This window comes from Martes martes (assembly GCF_963455335.1).
Source record: "Martes martes genome assembly, chromosome: 15".
Lineage (NCBI taxonomy): Eukaryota > Metazoa > Chordata > Mammalia > Carnivora > Mustelidae > Martes > Martes martes.
In genome coordinates, this window is record NC_137903.1 from 28101432 (window position 1) to 28116441 (window position 15010).

Sequence of the window (15010 nt, forward strand, 5' to 3'; positions counted from 1 at the left end):
TCAATGGGTACAGAATTGATGTTGGTGATAATGAGAAGTTTCGGATATACATAATTGTGATGATTATGCAACACTGGACTATATTTAAATGCCAGTGAACTCTACACTTACAAATGGTTAAAATGATAAATAGTATTTTATATATAGCCTACCAAGCATAAAAAAGATGAAACCACAATTAGTAATTAAATGCTTACTATGTGTATGGCATTGGGCCAAAAGAAAACTATGTGTTCGCCATAGCCACACGGCTTTGTTCTCCATCTCACACAGATGTACGAAAATGGGTAATAGCATCCTGCCTTCTGTAAGGCCACATGTCATTTCCAATATTAACAGTAAAATGGTCTATTCTGAAATGCTAATCCATTTTCCAGGCTCAATCAGACCCCAAAATACACTCTTTATGAAGATTAGCTTCAGGGGACTTGGAACACATTAAAACCAGCATACATTTTATTTTCAAGCACACAGTAAACACCGAACTTTTCCAGGGCTACGATACCCTGCATGAATTCTTCTTATATAGAATTAGGTAGAATTGGAAGGAAGTTGTTTTTGGTGAGGCTGCTGATTATCAAGAATCAAGACACAGGAGGGGCACCTAGGTGGCTCAGTCAGTTGAGCGTCTGACTCTTTTGATATCAGCTTGGGCCATGATCTCAGGGTCCTGGGATCGAGCCCCAAGTCGGGCTCCATGCTCAGCGTGGATTCGACTTGGGATTCTCTCTCTCCTTCTGCTCCTCACCCCATCCCCCCAACCCCACTCTAAATAAATAAATAAAAACCTTGATATAAAAAAAAAGAATCAAGACACAGGAGCCTCAAAGGTAAAGAAAGTTTTACATCTGACATTGTCAAAACCAAAAAATCACATATTTTACTTTCAAAGTAAAGGATATTTTATCTCAGCCTTCAATCCACACAGTTATCTACTGTGAGACAATCCATGTTAACTCCGCATAATTCTTCTCATACATAATTTACTTCAAGTGAGATGAGAGCCTAACTATAAAACATGCAATTTTCAATACACTTTGCATTATCTGAAGTATTCAAGGTTGAAAAGTAGAACTCTACAACTTATCTTAAAAGAAAGAGCGAATTCCAGGAGTTTTTTATTGTTTGGCTGACAGAACACACAAAACCAGGCAGAGAAGTCCCCAAAGAAATGTTGGTCACGTTTCACTGTTGTTTGCCCTGTGGTCCTTCATGTTCTAAGCATTTATTATATTTTCTTTTAAAGATATTAGACATTTATTTTGATCACAAATGCAATCCAACTGTGAATAAATAAATGTATTGTCTTTTAACGTCTGCGCCCCACCCCCGCAATGTTCCCTTAAATAGAAAAAAGAGCTAAATGTCTCTTCAAAGCCTATTTGGCCATAGCTGTCCCACCTGTGGTTTTAAAAACAGACTATAACTTCTCTTCTGAAATTCCTTCTTGAACTACAGCTCATTCTGTTACAGAAATCCTGGGACAGAAGTCCTACTGATATTGTCGATAGTCTCCAAAAGGTGAGGATGGTAACTGGGCTGAAGGCAGCTGAGAAGGATCTTCAGCAAACTGAGGGCCTGCAGTTAAGAAAGAAAAGAATCTTAAAAACCACCTGACTATTACACAATTAAAAAGAACAAGTCTTTGTAGACAGCAAATCAATCAACTCAGTAAAAATAACGTGCTACCTTAGAGCTGTCCTCTGAATTTCTACTGCCTAATTTTCATGAGAGTGCCTCCAAATGTGGTAAAACACGACAGCCTGACTTCCCTTATGCTCCAGAATGAACAGCTCTCAACGGGTATGCCAGGAAAGTCCGATGGGTTAATTATAGCAAGAAGTGAATTCAAGTTTTTAAAGCAATTGCTGTAACAGGCTGCTATAAAGATGGCAAAAAATCTCACACGTCTTGACATATTTTTCAGTAGCTATTTAAAATTATTTTCACAAAGTGTAAGTATCTTAGTCATGTTTTAAGAGCAATCAGTAATCCAGTTTATACAACCAGTTAGAGAATGAGTTCTGAAATGGGAAGACATCCCCTAGTTTGCTGTAGAACAAAGTCCTGTAATACTTAGTTTTCAAAGGATGGGAGGGCCTGCGAACTGAGGAAAAAAAGTGTTTTGTTTTGTTTGAGATTTATTTGAGAGAGAGAGAGCAAGCGTGAAGGGTGTGAGTTGGGGGGGTGGGGGGTGGCAGAGGCAAAGGGAGAGGGAGAGAGAAATGTAAGCCTGGGCTGGGCGCACAGATGGACACAGGCTCAATATTACAACCCTGAGATCAAGACCAGAGTCAAAACCAAAGTCAGATGCTTAACCGGATGAGCCACCCAATGCACCCCCAAAAAAATGCGGTTCAAAAAAAAAAAAAGAAGACGACTTTTATGGGCATAATCACAATTATTTTCCTCAGGGACACTAAAGCAAACAAACATAACTGTAAAGAAGAGAGAAAGAGGGCAGTGGTAAAATTCCCTGAAGCTTTCCAATGCTTCAATCCAATGATACATTTTTTTCCCACTATAAAAGCATTATCTGTTCATTTCACAAAACTAGAGGAACAGATAAACCAAAGATAACCATTATTACTTAGATACAGTTTTACTTCATTTTTTCCCACTGTTCTAAAAACTTTTTCACATCAGTTAATTCGAAAAATATGATTAACTCTTCAAAGATTTCCCAACACAGCTTTTCAGAAACACATCTCCTATCTCAAATAAAATACAGTTCTTTTAAGGATTTCCTCTGAGGAAAAAAGACTAAAGAGCAAAGTAACCTAGACTAATTTGTATAACACAATGTAACTTGGGACGCCTGGCTGGCTCAGTCAGTAGAGCATAAGACTCTTGATCTGAGTCATGAGTTTGAGCACCCGGGGTGAAGAACCTACTTAAAAAACAAAAAAGAAAGAAAGACAACATAACTGATGTTTTTGTTACACGTTTCTGAATTTCTGAAAAAAAGTAAACTTTTCTGATGTTTTATGTGAAGCCTTTCACATCAAAGTGATAAAAACAAACTAAAAAGCAAAATTAGAATGTGTCCATCATAACAGATTATTAACTCAGAAGTAATGATTAAAAAGCAGGAACAGAAGGTGAGAGGATCCAGGAGGTCCCTAGAACATCCCTGGCATCTACTGAGCAGTGTTTACCAACGGTGCCAAAGAGACACTGAATCCCTTGCTAGGTGCCTCAGGGAAATCAAATCAAACTGGGAACTATGATCTATTCCTAACTCTATGCTGAATCTTTTCCAGGCTCCAAAAATAATTTTCAACATGTGTCGCTATTCTGTATATTTCCTTCCCCAAATGCCAGGTCAAATTTTTCCTACTAAAACCCTCATGATTATCTTTATTCTTCCTTCCAATGTCAAGGAACATTGGCCCTTTACAGACAACTGAAGTTTTCTGCGGTTACCAGAAGGTACACAATTTAACAGCTGAGCAAATACTACGTGACCATGTAATGATCACTCAGCCCATGATTTAACTTTTCCCTATATATCAAAGGAACAATTAGCAACAAATTATTTTACTGACCTCTCAAAAAAATTTCCCGTGCCAACCGTTAAGTGACTGTCCCAAACATAGCCACTTTCTACCACTCTATTTCCTCTTCAAAGCAAGCAAAACAATCAAATCTCATTTATTTGTTAACATGTTAGCTGGTCGCCTCCCACCTGAATTTAAATGCTTGGTTCCCACTATATCCCAGCATCTAGAACAGTGCCTGGCACATACATACATGTACAGTAAGAGGTTGTGGATGGACTACCATTACTGTCACACATCTGCAAGGACCTTTCTTCAAACACCTCTAAAATGACTGGCAATTTCTTAGAAATATGCACACGAGCACTGACAAAACCTGAGAACTATAAGAAGGATCAACAGCAAACCATCTAACCAAAGCATTTTGGTTACTGTAGTTAAACACAATAACCACAGCCACATCTACCATTTCAAATAGAACCAGGGCCTATTACCGTAATCCTCATGAACAATGGCAAATGTAGAAATAACAAACTACCATATTTTAGCAGAAAGACAGGTTCGCTCTAAGTATCAAGAGGCCATTCCAGCGTTTGAGCTATGGTAGTAAGCAGGAAGAAGACTCACCATTGGGAAACTGGGCAGAGGCAAATCTTGTCAACAAGATACCAGCTCCTTCAATTAAAGCTAGGAGAATGCCACCCATCGCTGCTGACCCAACCATGGCCACTGGTCCATCTGGATACATTAATAACAAAGAGATTACTTTAATAGAAAACTAGTTTAATATAAAACTCAGTAAAGGAAAGAGCTGTCCGTTATGGTTCATGCTACCCTCATTCCCAACCCTTTCTCAGTGGCTAAAAACCGGGTGTCAACAAACTAAGGTCCATAGGTCAAATCCAGTTCATTGCCTGTTTATGTAAAGTTTTATTAGCACAGTCATGCTCATTAATTTATATATCATCCATGGCTGTTTTCATGTTATTATCATAGAGCTAAGCATCTGTTGGCAAAGACCTTACAGCCCTACAAAGTCTAAAATATTTACCATCTGGCTCTTTACAGAAAGTTTACTGATCCCTGCCTAAACTACTAACCCCCCACCCCCAAATTCTGTATTTGCTTTCTGACCCAAAGATCCAGAAGATGGTTCTAAGCTCCTCATTCATAACAATACTATGTGGCAGGTATGATTATTAACTCCAGAATACCAATGAGGAAACTATGGTTGTCACAAAAAGTTTGGCAAAATGCCCAGTCACACGCTACTAAATGGCAGAACTGGAACTTGACCTGCTCTTAACCACTGCATAGGTTAGAATCCCATGCTCTCATTCTTAAACGTTCCAAATAAATACTCTTACTTTTCTTCCCCAAAATTGCCATATACATTCATGCTATGCTAAGTTAAGCAATGCTTTTTGATTTATTAGAGATCACTAAATTAAGACAGATAAGGTTTTCCAAAAAGCCTTGCTTTTACTAGTGTGTCTATAATGACGGCGTACTTATCCTTCTTTTTTAGATAATGATTGCTTACTTCTTGCTGCTAGTATGGCTCCTGTTAAGGCACCACTTGTGATGGAGTTCCAGGGATCTTCTTTCCCCCTGACTTGAACCATACTGCAGTCAATCATGGAAAATAAACCTCCCCAAACTGCAAAGCTACCTGTTTTATTTAAAAACAAAAGAAATTTCATTTTTTCATCTTATATTTAAAATATTACAGTCGAAAATAACTTTAAATAACAACACTATATTCTTAAAAACTCTCACACTCCAAACAAATACATGCAAACACAAGTCTGGATAAGCACTGAACCAATAGTCTGAATACTTATCTTTTCAATAAAGCGTGGGCTGTATGGTATCAGCTTGAAAATTAGCAATGGCCCAAAGCCTAAAAGAAATAAGCCAAGCCTAGAAGAGTCAGGCTAAACACATTCAAATCTTCCTTTCAGAACCAAGTATCTCTGTTTAAAAAGCAATAAACACAACAAAGCCACCCTGCTCCTTCCTTCTTTCTCCTTTTATAGCTCTACCTTACCTCTATTTTTTCTATTCTTCAGTAAGTATCACTGAGCATATATAATACTCTAAAAAAATATTATAAAAAATATAATACTCTAAAAAAAAATCACCAACAGAGATACAAAAGAACTCCAGCTATCCTGGAATGTATTAGAGGTGTAGGCCAATATATGCTAACGTGGCTAATGGATGACACAAATAGTTAGAATTATGGAACATCAAGGGGAGAGAAATTACCTATCCTCTCTCCTTTCTATCCTTTATTCTTCAAGCATGAAACTAAAAACCACACTAAATCAAATTACTTGGCACTTAAAACTCTTCCTAAACACAGTTAACAATTTTGTCAAATAAAAAACAAATACCCACACATACACATATGCAAGTACACACAAAACTTTAGACAACACAAAATTTTAACTGTCAGCATCTCTGGGTGACATGACACATGACTTAATTTCTTCATGCCTGCCTAACATCCTAATTCTCTATTATGAGTGCACATGACTTGCACTGTATAAAGAGTGGTTATATTTATTATGATTAAAGAAGAAAAACTGCCCAAAAGAGCCCTAGTCACTTTATTTTTTACCCTCTGAAATCTCAAAATAGTAGGGATATGTTAGTAAGGGCAATACACTGGGTTCCTCCAAATGTCAGAACCAGATCGTCACCAGAATCCTTTTTCGGTTTTCACATGATCCATTAAACCAGTGTCAGTATACCATAAGCCCTCATTTCTGGTCCAATACTAGATACCACATACTACATAAAAATAAACTAGTAAACTAGTTCTTTCCTCTAACTCAGTAATTCTATGTCCTGGGAGAGATCTGATGCCTCGGTATATTAGAATTACCTCACTAAATTCCTCAAACAAGACTCTCCCAATCCCTAATAAGAGTCTGAAACCTGCCCATCCTCCAAAAAGTTGCCAGAGTAAGCTATGGTTACTGATGAGAGTAAGACTGAGTGCAAGCAGGGTGAGAAGGCTGTCTACCAGAAGGGTGGCCAAGTGTGAGGAGCCAGAGCCAAAGCAAGATAAGGAAGGGTCCTCAGCCTGGCATGGAGTTGGGTGTATCCATGTGGAAGGGCAGCCTGGTGTGGGGTGCCACTGCCCAGGCAGGACAAAGATGGAGGTATTCATATAAAAAGGGAGAAAGTAAGAATAAACCTTATGCGGCTGGATTGGAATTGAGGTCCTGGTGTGAAGTCATGATTTTCAACATGTATGTACAAATACAGATATACATTTGGGTATATATACTTGTGTTGTGTGTGTTTACATATATACATATACACTCCCAAGTTCTATTACAAAGAAGCCTGGGAACAGCAACCCCCCAATAAGCAATGATACACTTCATACCCAGATCTTGGCTTCTCAACACCATTCTCAACTAAAAGGAACCAGAGCTCTGTGGAGGAATGGCTGACTCTATGGCTAGGGGAGGGAAAATACAAGACAAGCCTGGGATATCCTGTTCCAAGATGTAAAAGATTCTTGACGAATAACAGGGATGTGTCAAAAGCCCCCATGAAATTTCCTCTATGAAAATTAAGTCTCGGGGTGCCTGGGTGGCTCAGTGGGTTAAAGCCTCTGCCTTCAGCTCAGGTCATGATCCCAGGGTCCTGGGATCGAGCCCCAAATTGGTCTCTCTGCTCAGCGGGGAGCCTGCTTACCCTTCTATCTCTGCCTGCCTCTCTGCCTACTTGTGTCAAATACATAAATAAAATCTTAAAAAAAAAAGAAAAAGAAAATATAAGTCTCTTCAGGACACAACTATGATTTTTCCATGTTGCCTGTCCCCTGGATTTTGACTAGAAAAACTCAATAGGGGTGCCTGGGTGGCTCAGTGGGTTGAGCCTCTGCCTTTGGCTCGGGTCATGATCTCGGGGTCCTGGGATCGAGCCCCAAGTTGGTCTCTCTGCGCAGCGGGGAGCCTGCTTACCCTTCTCTCTCTGCCTGCCCCTCTGCCTACTTGTGATCTCTCTCTGTCAAATAAATAAATAAAATCTTGGAAAAAAAAAAAAAGAAAAACTCAGAAAATGCTCACTGAATTAAATTGAAAATGTCACCCCAGTATTTTTTTTTTTTTAAGATTTTATTTATTTGACAGAGCGAACACAAGTAGGCAGAGAGGCAGGCAGGGTGGGGGCTGGGAACAGGCTCCCTGCTGAGCAGAGAACCCATGCGAGGCTCATCCCCTGAGATCATGACCAAAGCCAAAGGCAGAGGCTTAACCCACTGGGCCACGTAGGCGCCCATGTCATCCCAGTATTTTTAAAAAGCAAAACACCATAAAGATTTCTCAATAGTTTCCTTTAAAAAAAAAAAAAAAAAAAAGCCAATCTCGGGGATCTGAAATAAACAATCCCAATTCACTCATACCACAACTCAGTCTTTCTCTATTTCACTGTTAAATTTTAAAAAGTTTTAGAGTCACAGAGAAGTTGTGAAAACAGCACAGAATTCCCATATATCCCACATTCGGTTTCCCCAATTTCTAACATCTTACATTTCCATGGTGCATTTGCACAATTAATGACCTAATATCAACACAATGTTAAGTAAAGTCCACATTTAACTCAGATTTCTTTAGTTTTTATGTCCTTCTGTTCCAGGATCCCAAATTACATTTAGTGGTCATGTCTCCTTAAGTTCCCTCTTGGCTGTAACCTTACCTGATTGTTTTTTTATCCATTGAAAAAGCATAATATGATAAAAACAGTCTCTTAAAAGACATACAAAAACCTGTATGACTTCTGGATATATTGGGAGTTCAGGGTTGGTGTGTGCTTTAATACTACTTACCCTTCTTGACAACACAAGTAACCATTAAAGCAAAGGAGAATCAGTCACTACTTACTTTCCAGAGGGTGTCATTTTACAGAGGAAAGAAAAGGAAAAAGATATATCATCACTTCAGCCTCAATTTCCTCATCTGGAAAATGGGGATAATTATACTTACCTCTTGTGGTGTTATGAGGATTAAAATAATGCTATAAAACCCATAGGAGAGTGCTTAGCACACAGCAAGCACCCGATAAATGGCAGCTCTTAGCCAGTCTTTCCAAAGAAAAATATGCTAAAAACAAAGACAAGACTATTTCTTCTGTCACACAAAATTACTTAGGAATGATTAAAAGTATTTAGTCTTTTTCATGTGTTCCACATGGTCTCCTCAACCTGACTCTATCTTTGCAAATGAATATAGCCTCCAAGCTTTTATTTATTTATTTATTAGAGAAAGAGAGAGAACATGAGAAGGGGGAGGCTCTGAGGGAGAAGCAGACTTCCCACTCAGCAGGAAGTGGGATGTGGGGCTCATTCCTGGGACTCCAGGATCATGACCTGAGGTGAAGGCAGATGCTTCACTGACTGAGCCACCCAAGTGCCCCGCTCCAGCTTTTTTATCATCTCTCTTCTCCCAACTTCTGAATAACCAAGTTTAAAAAGTGTAATGAATTCTTTTCACATTCTGCATTGACCTCTGCACGACATCCAAAACCTAACCTTGGAGAGGAGCCGGAGCAGCATCATCACTCTCTCTCTCATGAAACCCAATCCTTCCGATCACATTCTCTTCTGCTTTCTATTACCCCAGAAGCTATCACTCCTGACTCACAAACCTAAGCTTTACACACACGGTCTTCCTTTTGGATAAGAGGAAAAAAAACCAAAAATACCAAAACCAAAATACCACTGATCGTTTGAAGGACAGAGACAAAATTTTCCAATGAATGGATGCAGCAATTCCAGTTAATTTTCTGAATAAACCGTAAATCTAGAAGAACTTACAGAGACAGTAATTCCTAACAAGCTGAACTTGAGACTGAACTAAGCTTCATCTTCAACCAAAGAAAAGATATTGTGAAGTACAAATAGAAAATTCTGCTTACCTCCCAACTGCGGAGCCCTGGTTTTAATAGCCGTCAAACTCCCTCGTAGTCTGTGGTTTACGCCCTACAAAGAAGCAACCAAAAATACAGCAGAAGTACAATACATTTCCAGCCCACCGATAGGGCCACCAGTGATATTAGCAAATCCAGATTTTAAGTGATGATAAAATAAGACCATTCACCTACTTACCACTGGAGAATTTCGAAAACCTTTTATTGCCTGAAAGATACCACCGCCTATGGTACCCATCGTAAAGGCCCCACCGCAATCATCGACAATTCGCCAAGGGCTAAGAACAAGGGGGAAAAAAAGATGATTGTATTTCTCCTTCATAAACCATAAAAGCTTTCTTTGCTAACACAGTAAGGGATGCAACAGATTCCAATGCAGGGCCCACCGCAACCAGTAAAAGAAACATTTAGACAAAAGAATGCTGAACATATCCGCATCTATTCAGCTCCAAGCCATAGGGAATGGAACCGGCTTTGGCTTTAACTCCCTATTGTTAGCACTGCTTCATTCTCTTTTAATAATTAGCACATCTATTAACAGCTGAGCAACAGTGACTCAACAACTATGTAGGAAATTACATCATAATCAATGCTGATCCAACCTCGAAGTAAGCTTGCTCCAGCTGCAGTAGAACTTAAAGTTGAGACCCCCAAAATGAAGATTCAATAGGGGCAGAGGGAAACCAATTTAAACAGTTTTTAAAGTTTGAAATTCTTTCTGGGTTCACTGAGTCGCATTAGCACTTGGAACTTTGGTCTGTATTACGTCCACTTAACACACCAGAATACTCTCATCTCCAGCTTTGCGCAATGGCAGTATCGTAGCCAATGAGGTTTATCCGAGGCACGATTATTGCTAACAGAATACTCTCATCTCCAATATTTAGAGGTTATATTTGTAAACCCAGTTTCCGAATGCAGCGACCTAACTTATACAACACGATGAAACCTGAATAATGTGATCAGAGCAGAACAACTATTCTAGGAATCTGGCTTATAAAAAAGTCTGTGAATGGTTAAATTCCGTTTTTAAAAAATATTTTATTTATTTATTTGTCAGAGGGAGAGAACAAGCAGGAAGAGCAGCAGGGAGAGGGAGAAGAAGGCTCCCCGCTAAGCAAGGAGCCCGCTGTGGAACTTGACCTGAGGTGATCTGAGCCAAAGGCAGACGCTTAAGCAACTAAGCCACTCAGGTGTCCCTGGTTAAGTTCATTTTAGGGGCGCCTGGGTGGCTCAGTGGGTTAAGCCTCTGCCTTCAGCTCAGGTCGTGATCCCAGGGTCTTGGGATCGAACCCCACATCGGGCTCTCTGCTCAGCGGGGAGCCTGCTTCCTCCTCTCTGCCTACGTGTGATCTCTTTCTCTCTGTCAAATAAATAAAAATTTTTTTTAAATATTTTATTTATTTATTTGACAAAGAGAGATCACACGTAGGCAGAGAGGCAGGCAGAGAGAGAGGGGGAAGCAGGCTCCCTGCTGAGCAGAGAGTCCGATGCGGGGCTCGATCCCAGGACCCTGAGATCATGACCTGAGCCGAAGGCAGAGGCTTAACCCACTGAGCCACCCAAGTGCCCCAAAAAATTTTTTAAAAATAAAATTTTAAAAATTCATTTTAGACTCACTGTAAATAAAAGCAATTTCTTTGATCTAGTCTCAAGGGTCAAATGCTACATAATGAACCTATGGGCAATCGCCTTTGCTCAAGTAAACTTGTGAATTGAGAATAGTTGCTGCCAGAGAATTTGAATGAGTAATTTATGACTTTGGTGAACAGGAATACAAAACCTTGCAGTCAAGATATCATGTTCGTTTTCAAGTATAATACAAATCAGGACCTTGTACAGAATGACTATCTCATGCAGCACATATTCCAACTGTCAGCAGGATGCTTCGGGGCCTTGCTAACCAAGGCTTGCTTTTGTGATCCTAAAAGCAAAATCAGCAACACCTGGGAGTTTGTCAGACATGCAGACTCTCAACACTTTACTCAGGACCTACTGAATCAGAGTCTATAGTTCAACATGATCCCAGGTGACCTGGTTTCACTTTAATAGTTTAAGAAGCAGTGCTTGAGACTAAAAAGGATTAGGAAATTGTGTTAAAATGGTAGAAACACTAATAGGAAGTATAGAGAAAAGACAATGGAGAATGAATTAGTGGCTCCCTCAGAGTGGTGTGCCAGTAACTTTAAAAAGATCTAGTCCAAATGATCTTATTAGTTGAGGATTAAAAAAATCAGGAAAGAACATCAGGGTTCAGATCAGAGAGCAGCCAGAGTATTCCACGAGGGATATATAAAACAAAGGCAAGATGGAAATAGTTTCTGAACTCTGGCTAAATCAAAATGTTCCTACAGAGAAGTGATGGGCTACACAGAAGGAAAGTTGAAGCTAGACTCTAAAATAATGGAAATACTAGACAGATGCAGGGGACAGAGAAAAAGTAACATAATACAATCAAGTTATCATTTGCTAAGTATCAACTATGTTTTAGATGTCTTCGATGCAAATAAGACCTATGATTTTCAAGAAAGTTAGGTTATTCTCCAATAGAATCTCTAAGCTTTTAACTTCGTGAAAAAGAGTATTCCTGTCTCCTCTCCATTTTATGGTGGACGGAGGCTCAGACACAGATTAAGTAATCTGCCCAAGATCATATAGGTTGTAGCCAGTACAATTCAAATACAAAATCTAGGACTCCAAAGCTCCGAATCCTTTCCATTATATCACATGGACTATAGGTTTTTGAAAAGAAACATATGGTAAAATGAAGGATTTAGGATGATTAAGTCCATATGATGTATTAAAGTGGGCTGGATGTAATGAGGGCAATTAAGAAGCTGTTGCAAAAGGCATTAAGGACGCCACGTAAGATTGTAATAATAGGCATGGAAAGGCAGAGTTATGAAAGAATTCAGAAAGCATATGGTGCATCTGTTTGGAGGTGGGGTGGTGTGGAGGGAGGAATAAGATTCTTTTTTTTTTTTTTAAGATTCTATTTATGAGAGAGAGAGAGAGAGAGAGAGAGAGAGAGAAAGCACAGGCAGACAGAGTGGAAGGCAGAGGCAGAGGGCGAAGCAGGCTCCCTGCCGAGCAAGGGGCCCGATGTGGGACTCTATCCCAGGACGCTGGGATCATGACCTGAGCCGAAGGCAGCCGCCCAACCAACTGAGCCACCCAGGCGTCCCAGAGGAATAAGATTCTTATAGTTTGAGGATGGAGGATTTGAGAAAATGCTCTTACCAAACAGGGCAATACAGAAGATCAAAAGCAGGTTTGACTACAAAACCAACTAGACAACTGACTGTATTGCTTCAGAACATATGCACTAAGAGAAAGCAAAGGAACCACCTCATCAAGTAGTAGATAAAAACTCATTATTCTTATATCTTTAATTCAGCAAAGTTAAAAAAAAAATTACCCTCCTGCCAGCCTGTGTCATTATACTACACCCAATAGCAGCTGATTAACAACAGTCTACAATGTGCTGAATTCTGCACAATTTAGAAAGGGGGATAATGACATTTGATAATTTTAAAGAGCCGGGAGGTGCTGAAACATGCCCCATATCCCATTTGAGTGACTTTAAAAAAAAAAAAAAAAAGGGCACAAAGCAGGTAACATGGCAACTGCTGGCAAGGTAAAAATATAAAATCGTACTCATTTTCACAAGTTGAGGATGACACTGGCTTTTGCTCTAACCCAATAAACAGGTGATTAATGCAATAACAAGATTTGATTTCCCTCTTAAGACCCCCAGAAGCCTTAAATTTAGGCAATCTGAGACCTGACAGCAATTAACCTGTTTTATAACTATGTATGTGCCTGATTTATTCATGCTGTTACTCTCTGAACCGGTAGTGGTGCGCACAGACCTCACTCAAATATTGAATTACGTGAATTTCTGTTAATGGTTTCTCAAAGAACACATGCTACTATCTCTATTTTCCAGATAATCCCTGTCTCCCTTCTCCCCTCAGGCAGAATTCAAAGGGTGAAAACGAGGCTCCTGTCTACAGGAGCTTATCCAGGCCCTTTAGGTAAAATCTCTGTTCCATACACTTGAAAATGCTTCGCCCTGCGGACACAGGTCACGATACAAAAAATGCCTTAAGAATGGCATCCCTTTCAGCGGCCTCTTGCCCATTCCTCAACACAGGAACTGAGCAAAGCGAGACGTGGGGCCGCGTCCAAGGTCACCTCAGCAGACAGAGGGGATTTATTACGGACCCCGCCCAAGATCGACTACGCCTCGGGCTGGGAGCTGGTTCCGAGGCTCCGTCAAGCCTAAGCGTGGGCCTCCTCATCCAATGCAAGGTCACCGGGGTACCGGGGTTTTGGAGGCGAGGTTGCCACACGCGGCCCGGGGAGTACAGGGCTGAGAAGCAGGCTGGCTGCTCTAGACGGCGCTGCCTATGGTTATCAAACCCAGGTCAACAAGCCCGCGACTGAGGTCAATTTGCACCTCCCGGCAATGGAGAGGAGAGGACGAGGACCGTGGGCAGAGAGGCAGGAGGAAAGCAGTAACAGTGGTAAAGCTCACCAAGGTTCTCGCGCGTACTCCTCCATCTTGACTCCACCTGCGCGAGTGATGCCGGGCAACTTGGGTGGAGCCTGACCCTAGAGGCGGAAGTGATCTCGAGAGGAGGGCGTTAAGGTCTATGTGGATTGGTTCACCTTTTCCACCCGCAACCAATGGGAGCCTGGACTTCAGGGCAGCGTGGGGGCGGGGCAGAGGCGCTGCGTAGCAGCCGTGGCCCCGCCCAGGTCCTCGAAGGCTGCAAGTCTGGGCTGCGTGGACCGGTAGCTTCTCAATCGCGAGGAGTTCAAGTTACACGGTCACTGAGGGTTCCGTGGACTGAGATAAACCTGGCCTTATTCCGCTAGGGTTCACCAAATTTCCTAAATACATTTCTTTGTTTCTTTGTTTGTTTTTAGTACCTTGGCTGCTACTTGGGAATTAATGTTAGCTAAATCGCGATGGTTTGTGAAACTCAAACCAACTGTAAGGAGCAGGAGCAGGGTTAGGACCAACAGTGTCATAGTCCTTATAAGTACAGTGTTTGGAATGTGATAGATGTTCCGTAAATGCTTTTGAAGTGAACTTACCTGGGCCATCTTGAGTGTTGTGACCAATTTGGGGCCCTCAAATGAAGAGACAACAGAACCTCATCCAGTCCACCCTCCAAAAAATCACCAGATGTGAGGGGTGTTTAGCCCAAAAAAGAGGAGACCAAAAGGATGGGAACCCATTGACCTCTTTTAGCTTACAGTCAACAAAACCTCAGTCATGCGTGATGTCTGTTAAAGGAACACTTCTCCATTCCTTTTGAGATTGACTTTAAAATAGTATATAGGGGCACCTGGGGCCGGGGGGGCTCAGTTGGTTAAGCATCTGCTTTGGCTCAGATCATGATTACAGGGTCCTGGGATTGAGCCCCATGTTGGGCTTCCTCCTCAGCAGAAAGTCTGCTTCTCCCTCTATCCCTCTGCCCTGCTCAAGATCTCTTTCTCTCTCTCTCTCTCTCTCAAATAATTTTTTAAAATATGTGGAAATTTTATGG

The 15010-nt window shown here is 40.8% G+C and overlaps 1 protein-coding gene across 2 annotated transcripts; it reads right to left on the bottom strand.

The window, feature by feature from the left end:
* Positions 1-430: 430 nt before the first annotated feature.
* On the bottom strand, positions 431-14049 carry TIMM17A (translocase of inner mitochondrial membrane 17A). 2 transcript variants are annotated; one of them, XM_080823790.1, is made up of 6 exons: positions 13990-14049; positions 9628-9727; positions 9438-9501; positions 5044-5172; positions 4128-4238; positions 431-1578 (listed from the first exon to the last, which is right to left on the bottom strand). In XM_080823790.1, the coding sequence occupies exons 1-6, from the start codon at positions 14013-14015 to the stop codon at positions 1493-1495; spliced, it is 516 nt and encodes a 171-aa protein (XP_080679916.1). In that variant the 5' UTR covers positions 14016-14049; the 3' UTR covers positions 431-1492. The 2 variants fall into 2 exon arrangements, with proteins under 2 accessions (XP_080679916.1, XP_080679917.1); XM_080823791.1 differs by lacking the exons at positions 4128-4238; positions 5044-5172 and having other exon boundaries at positions 441-1578; positions 13990-14030.
* Between the last annotated feature and the right edge of the window lie 961 nt (positions 14050-15010).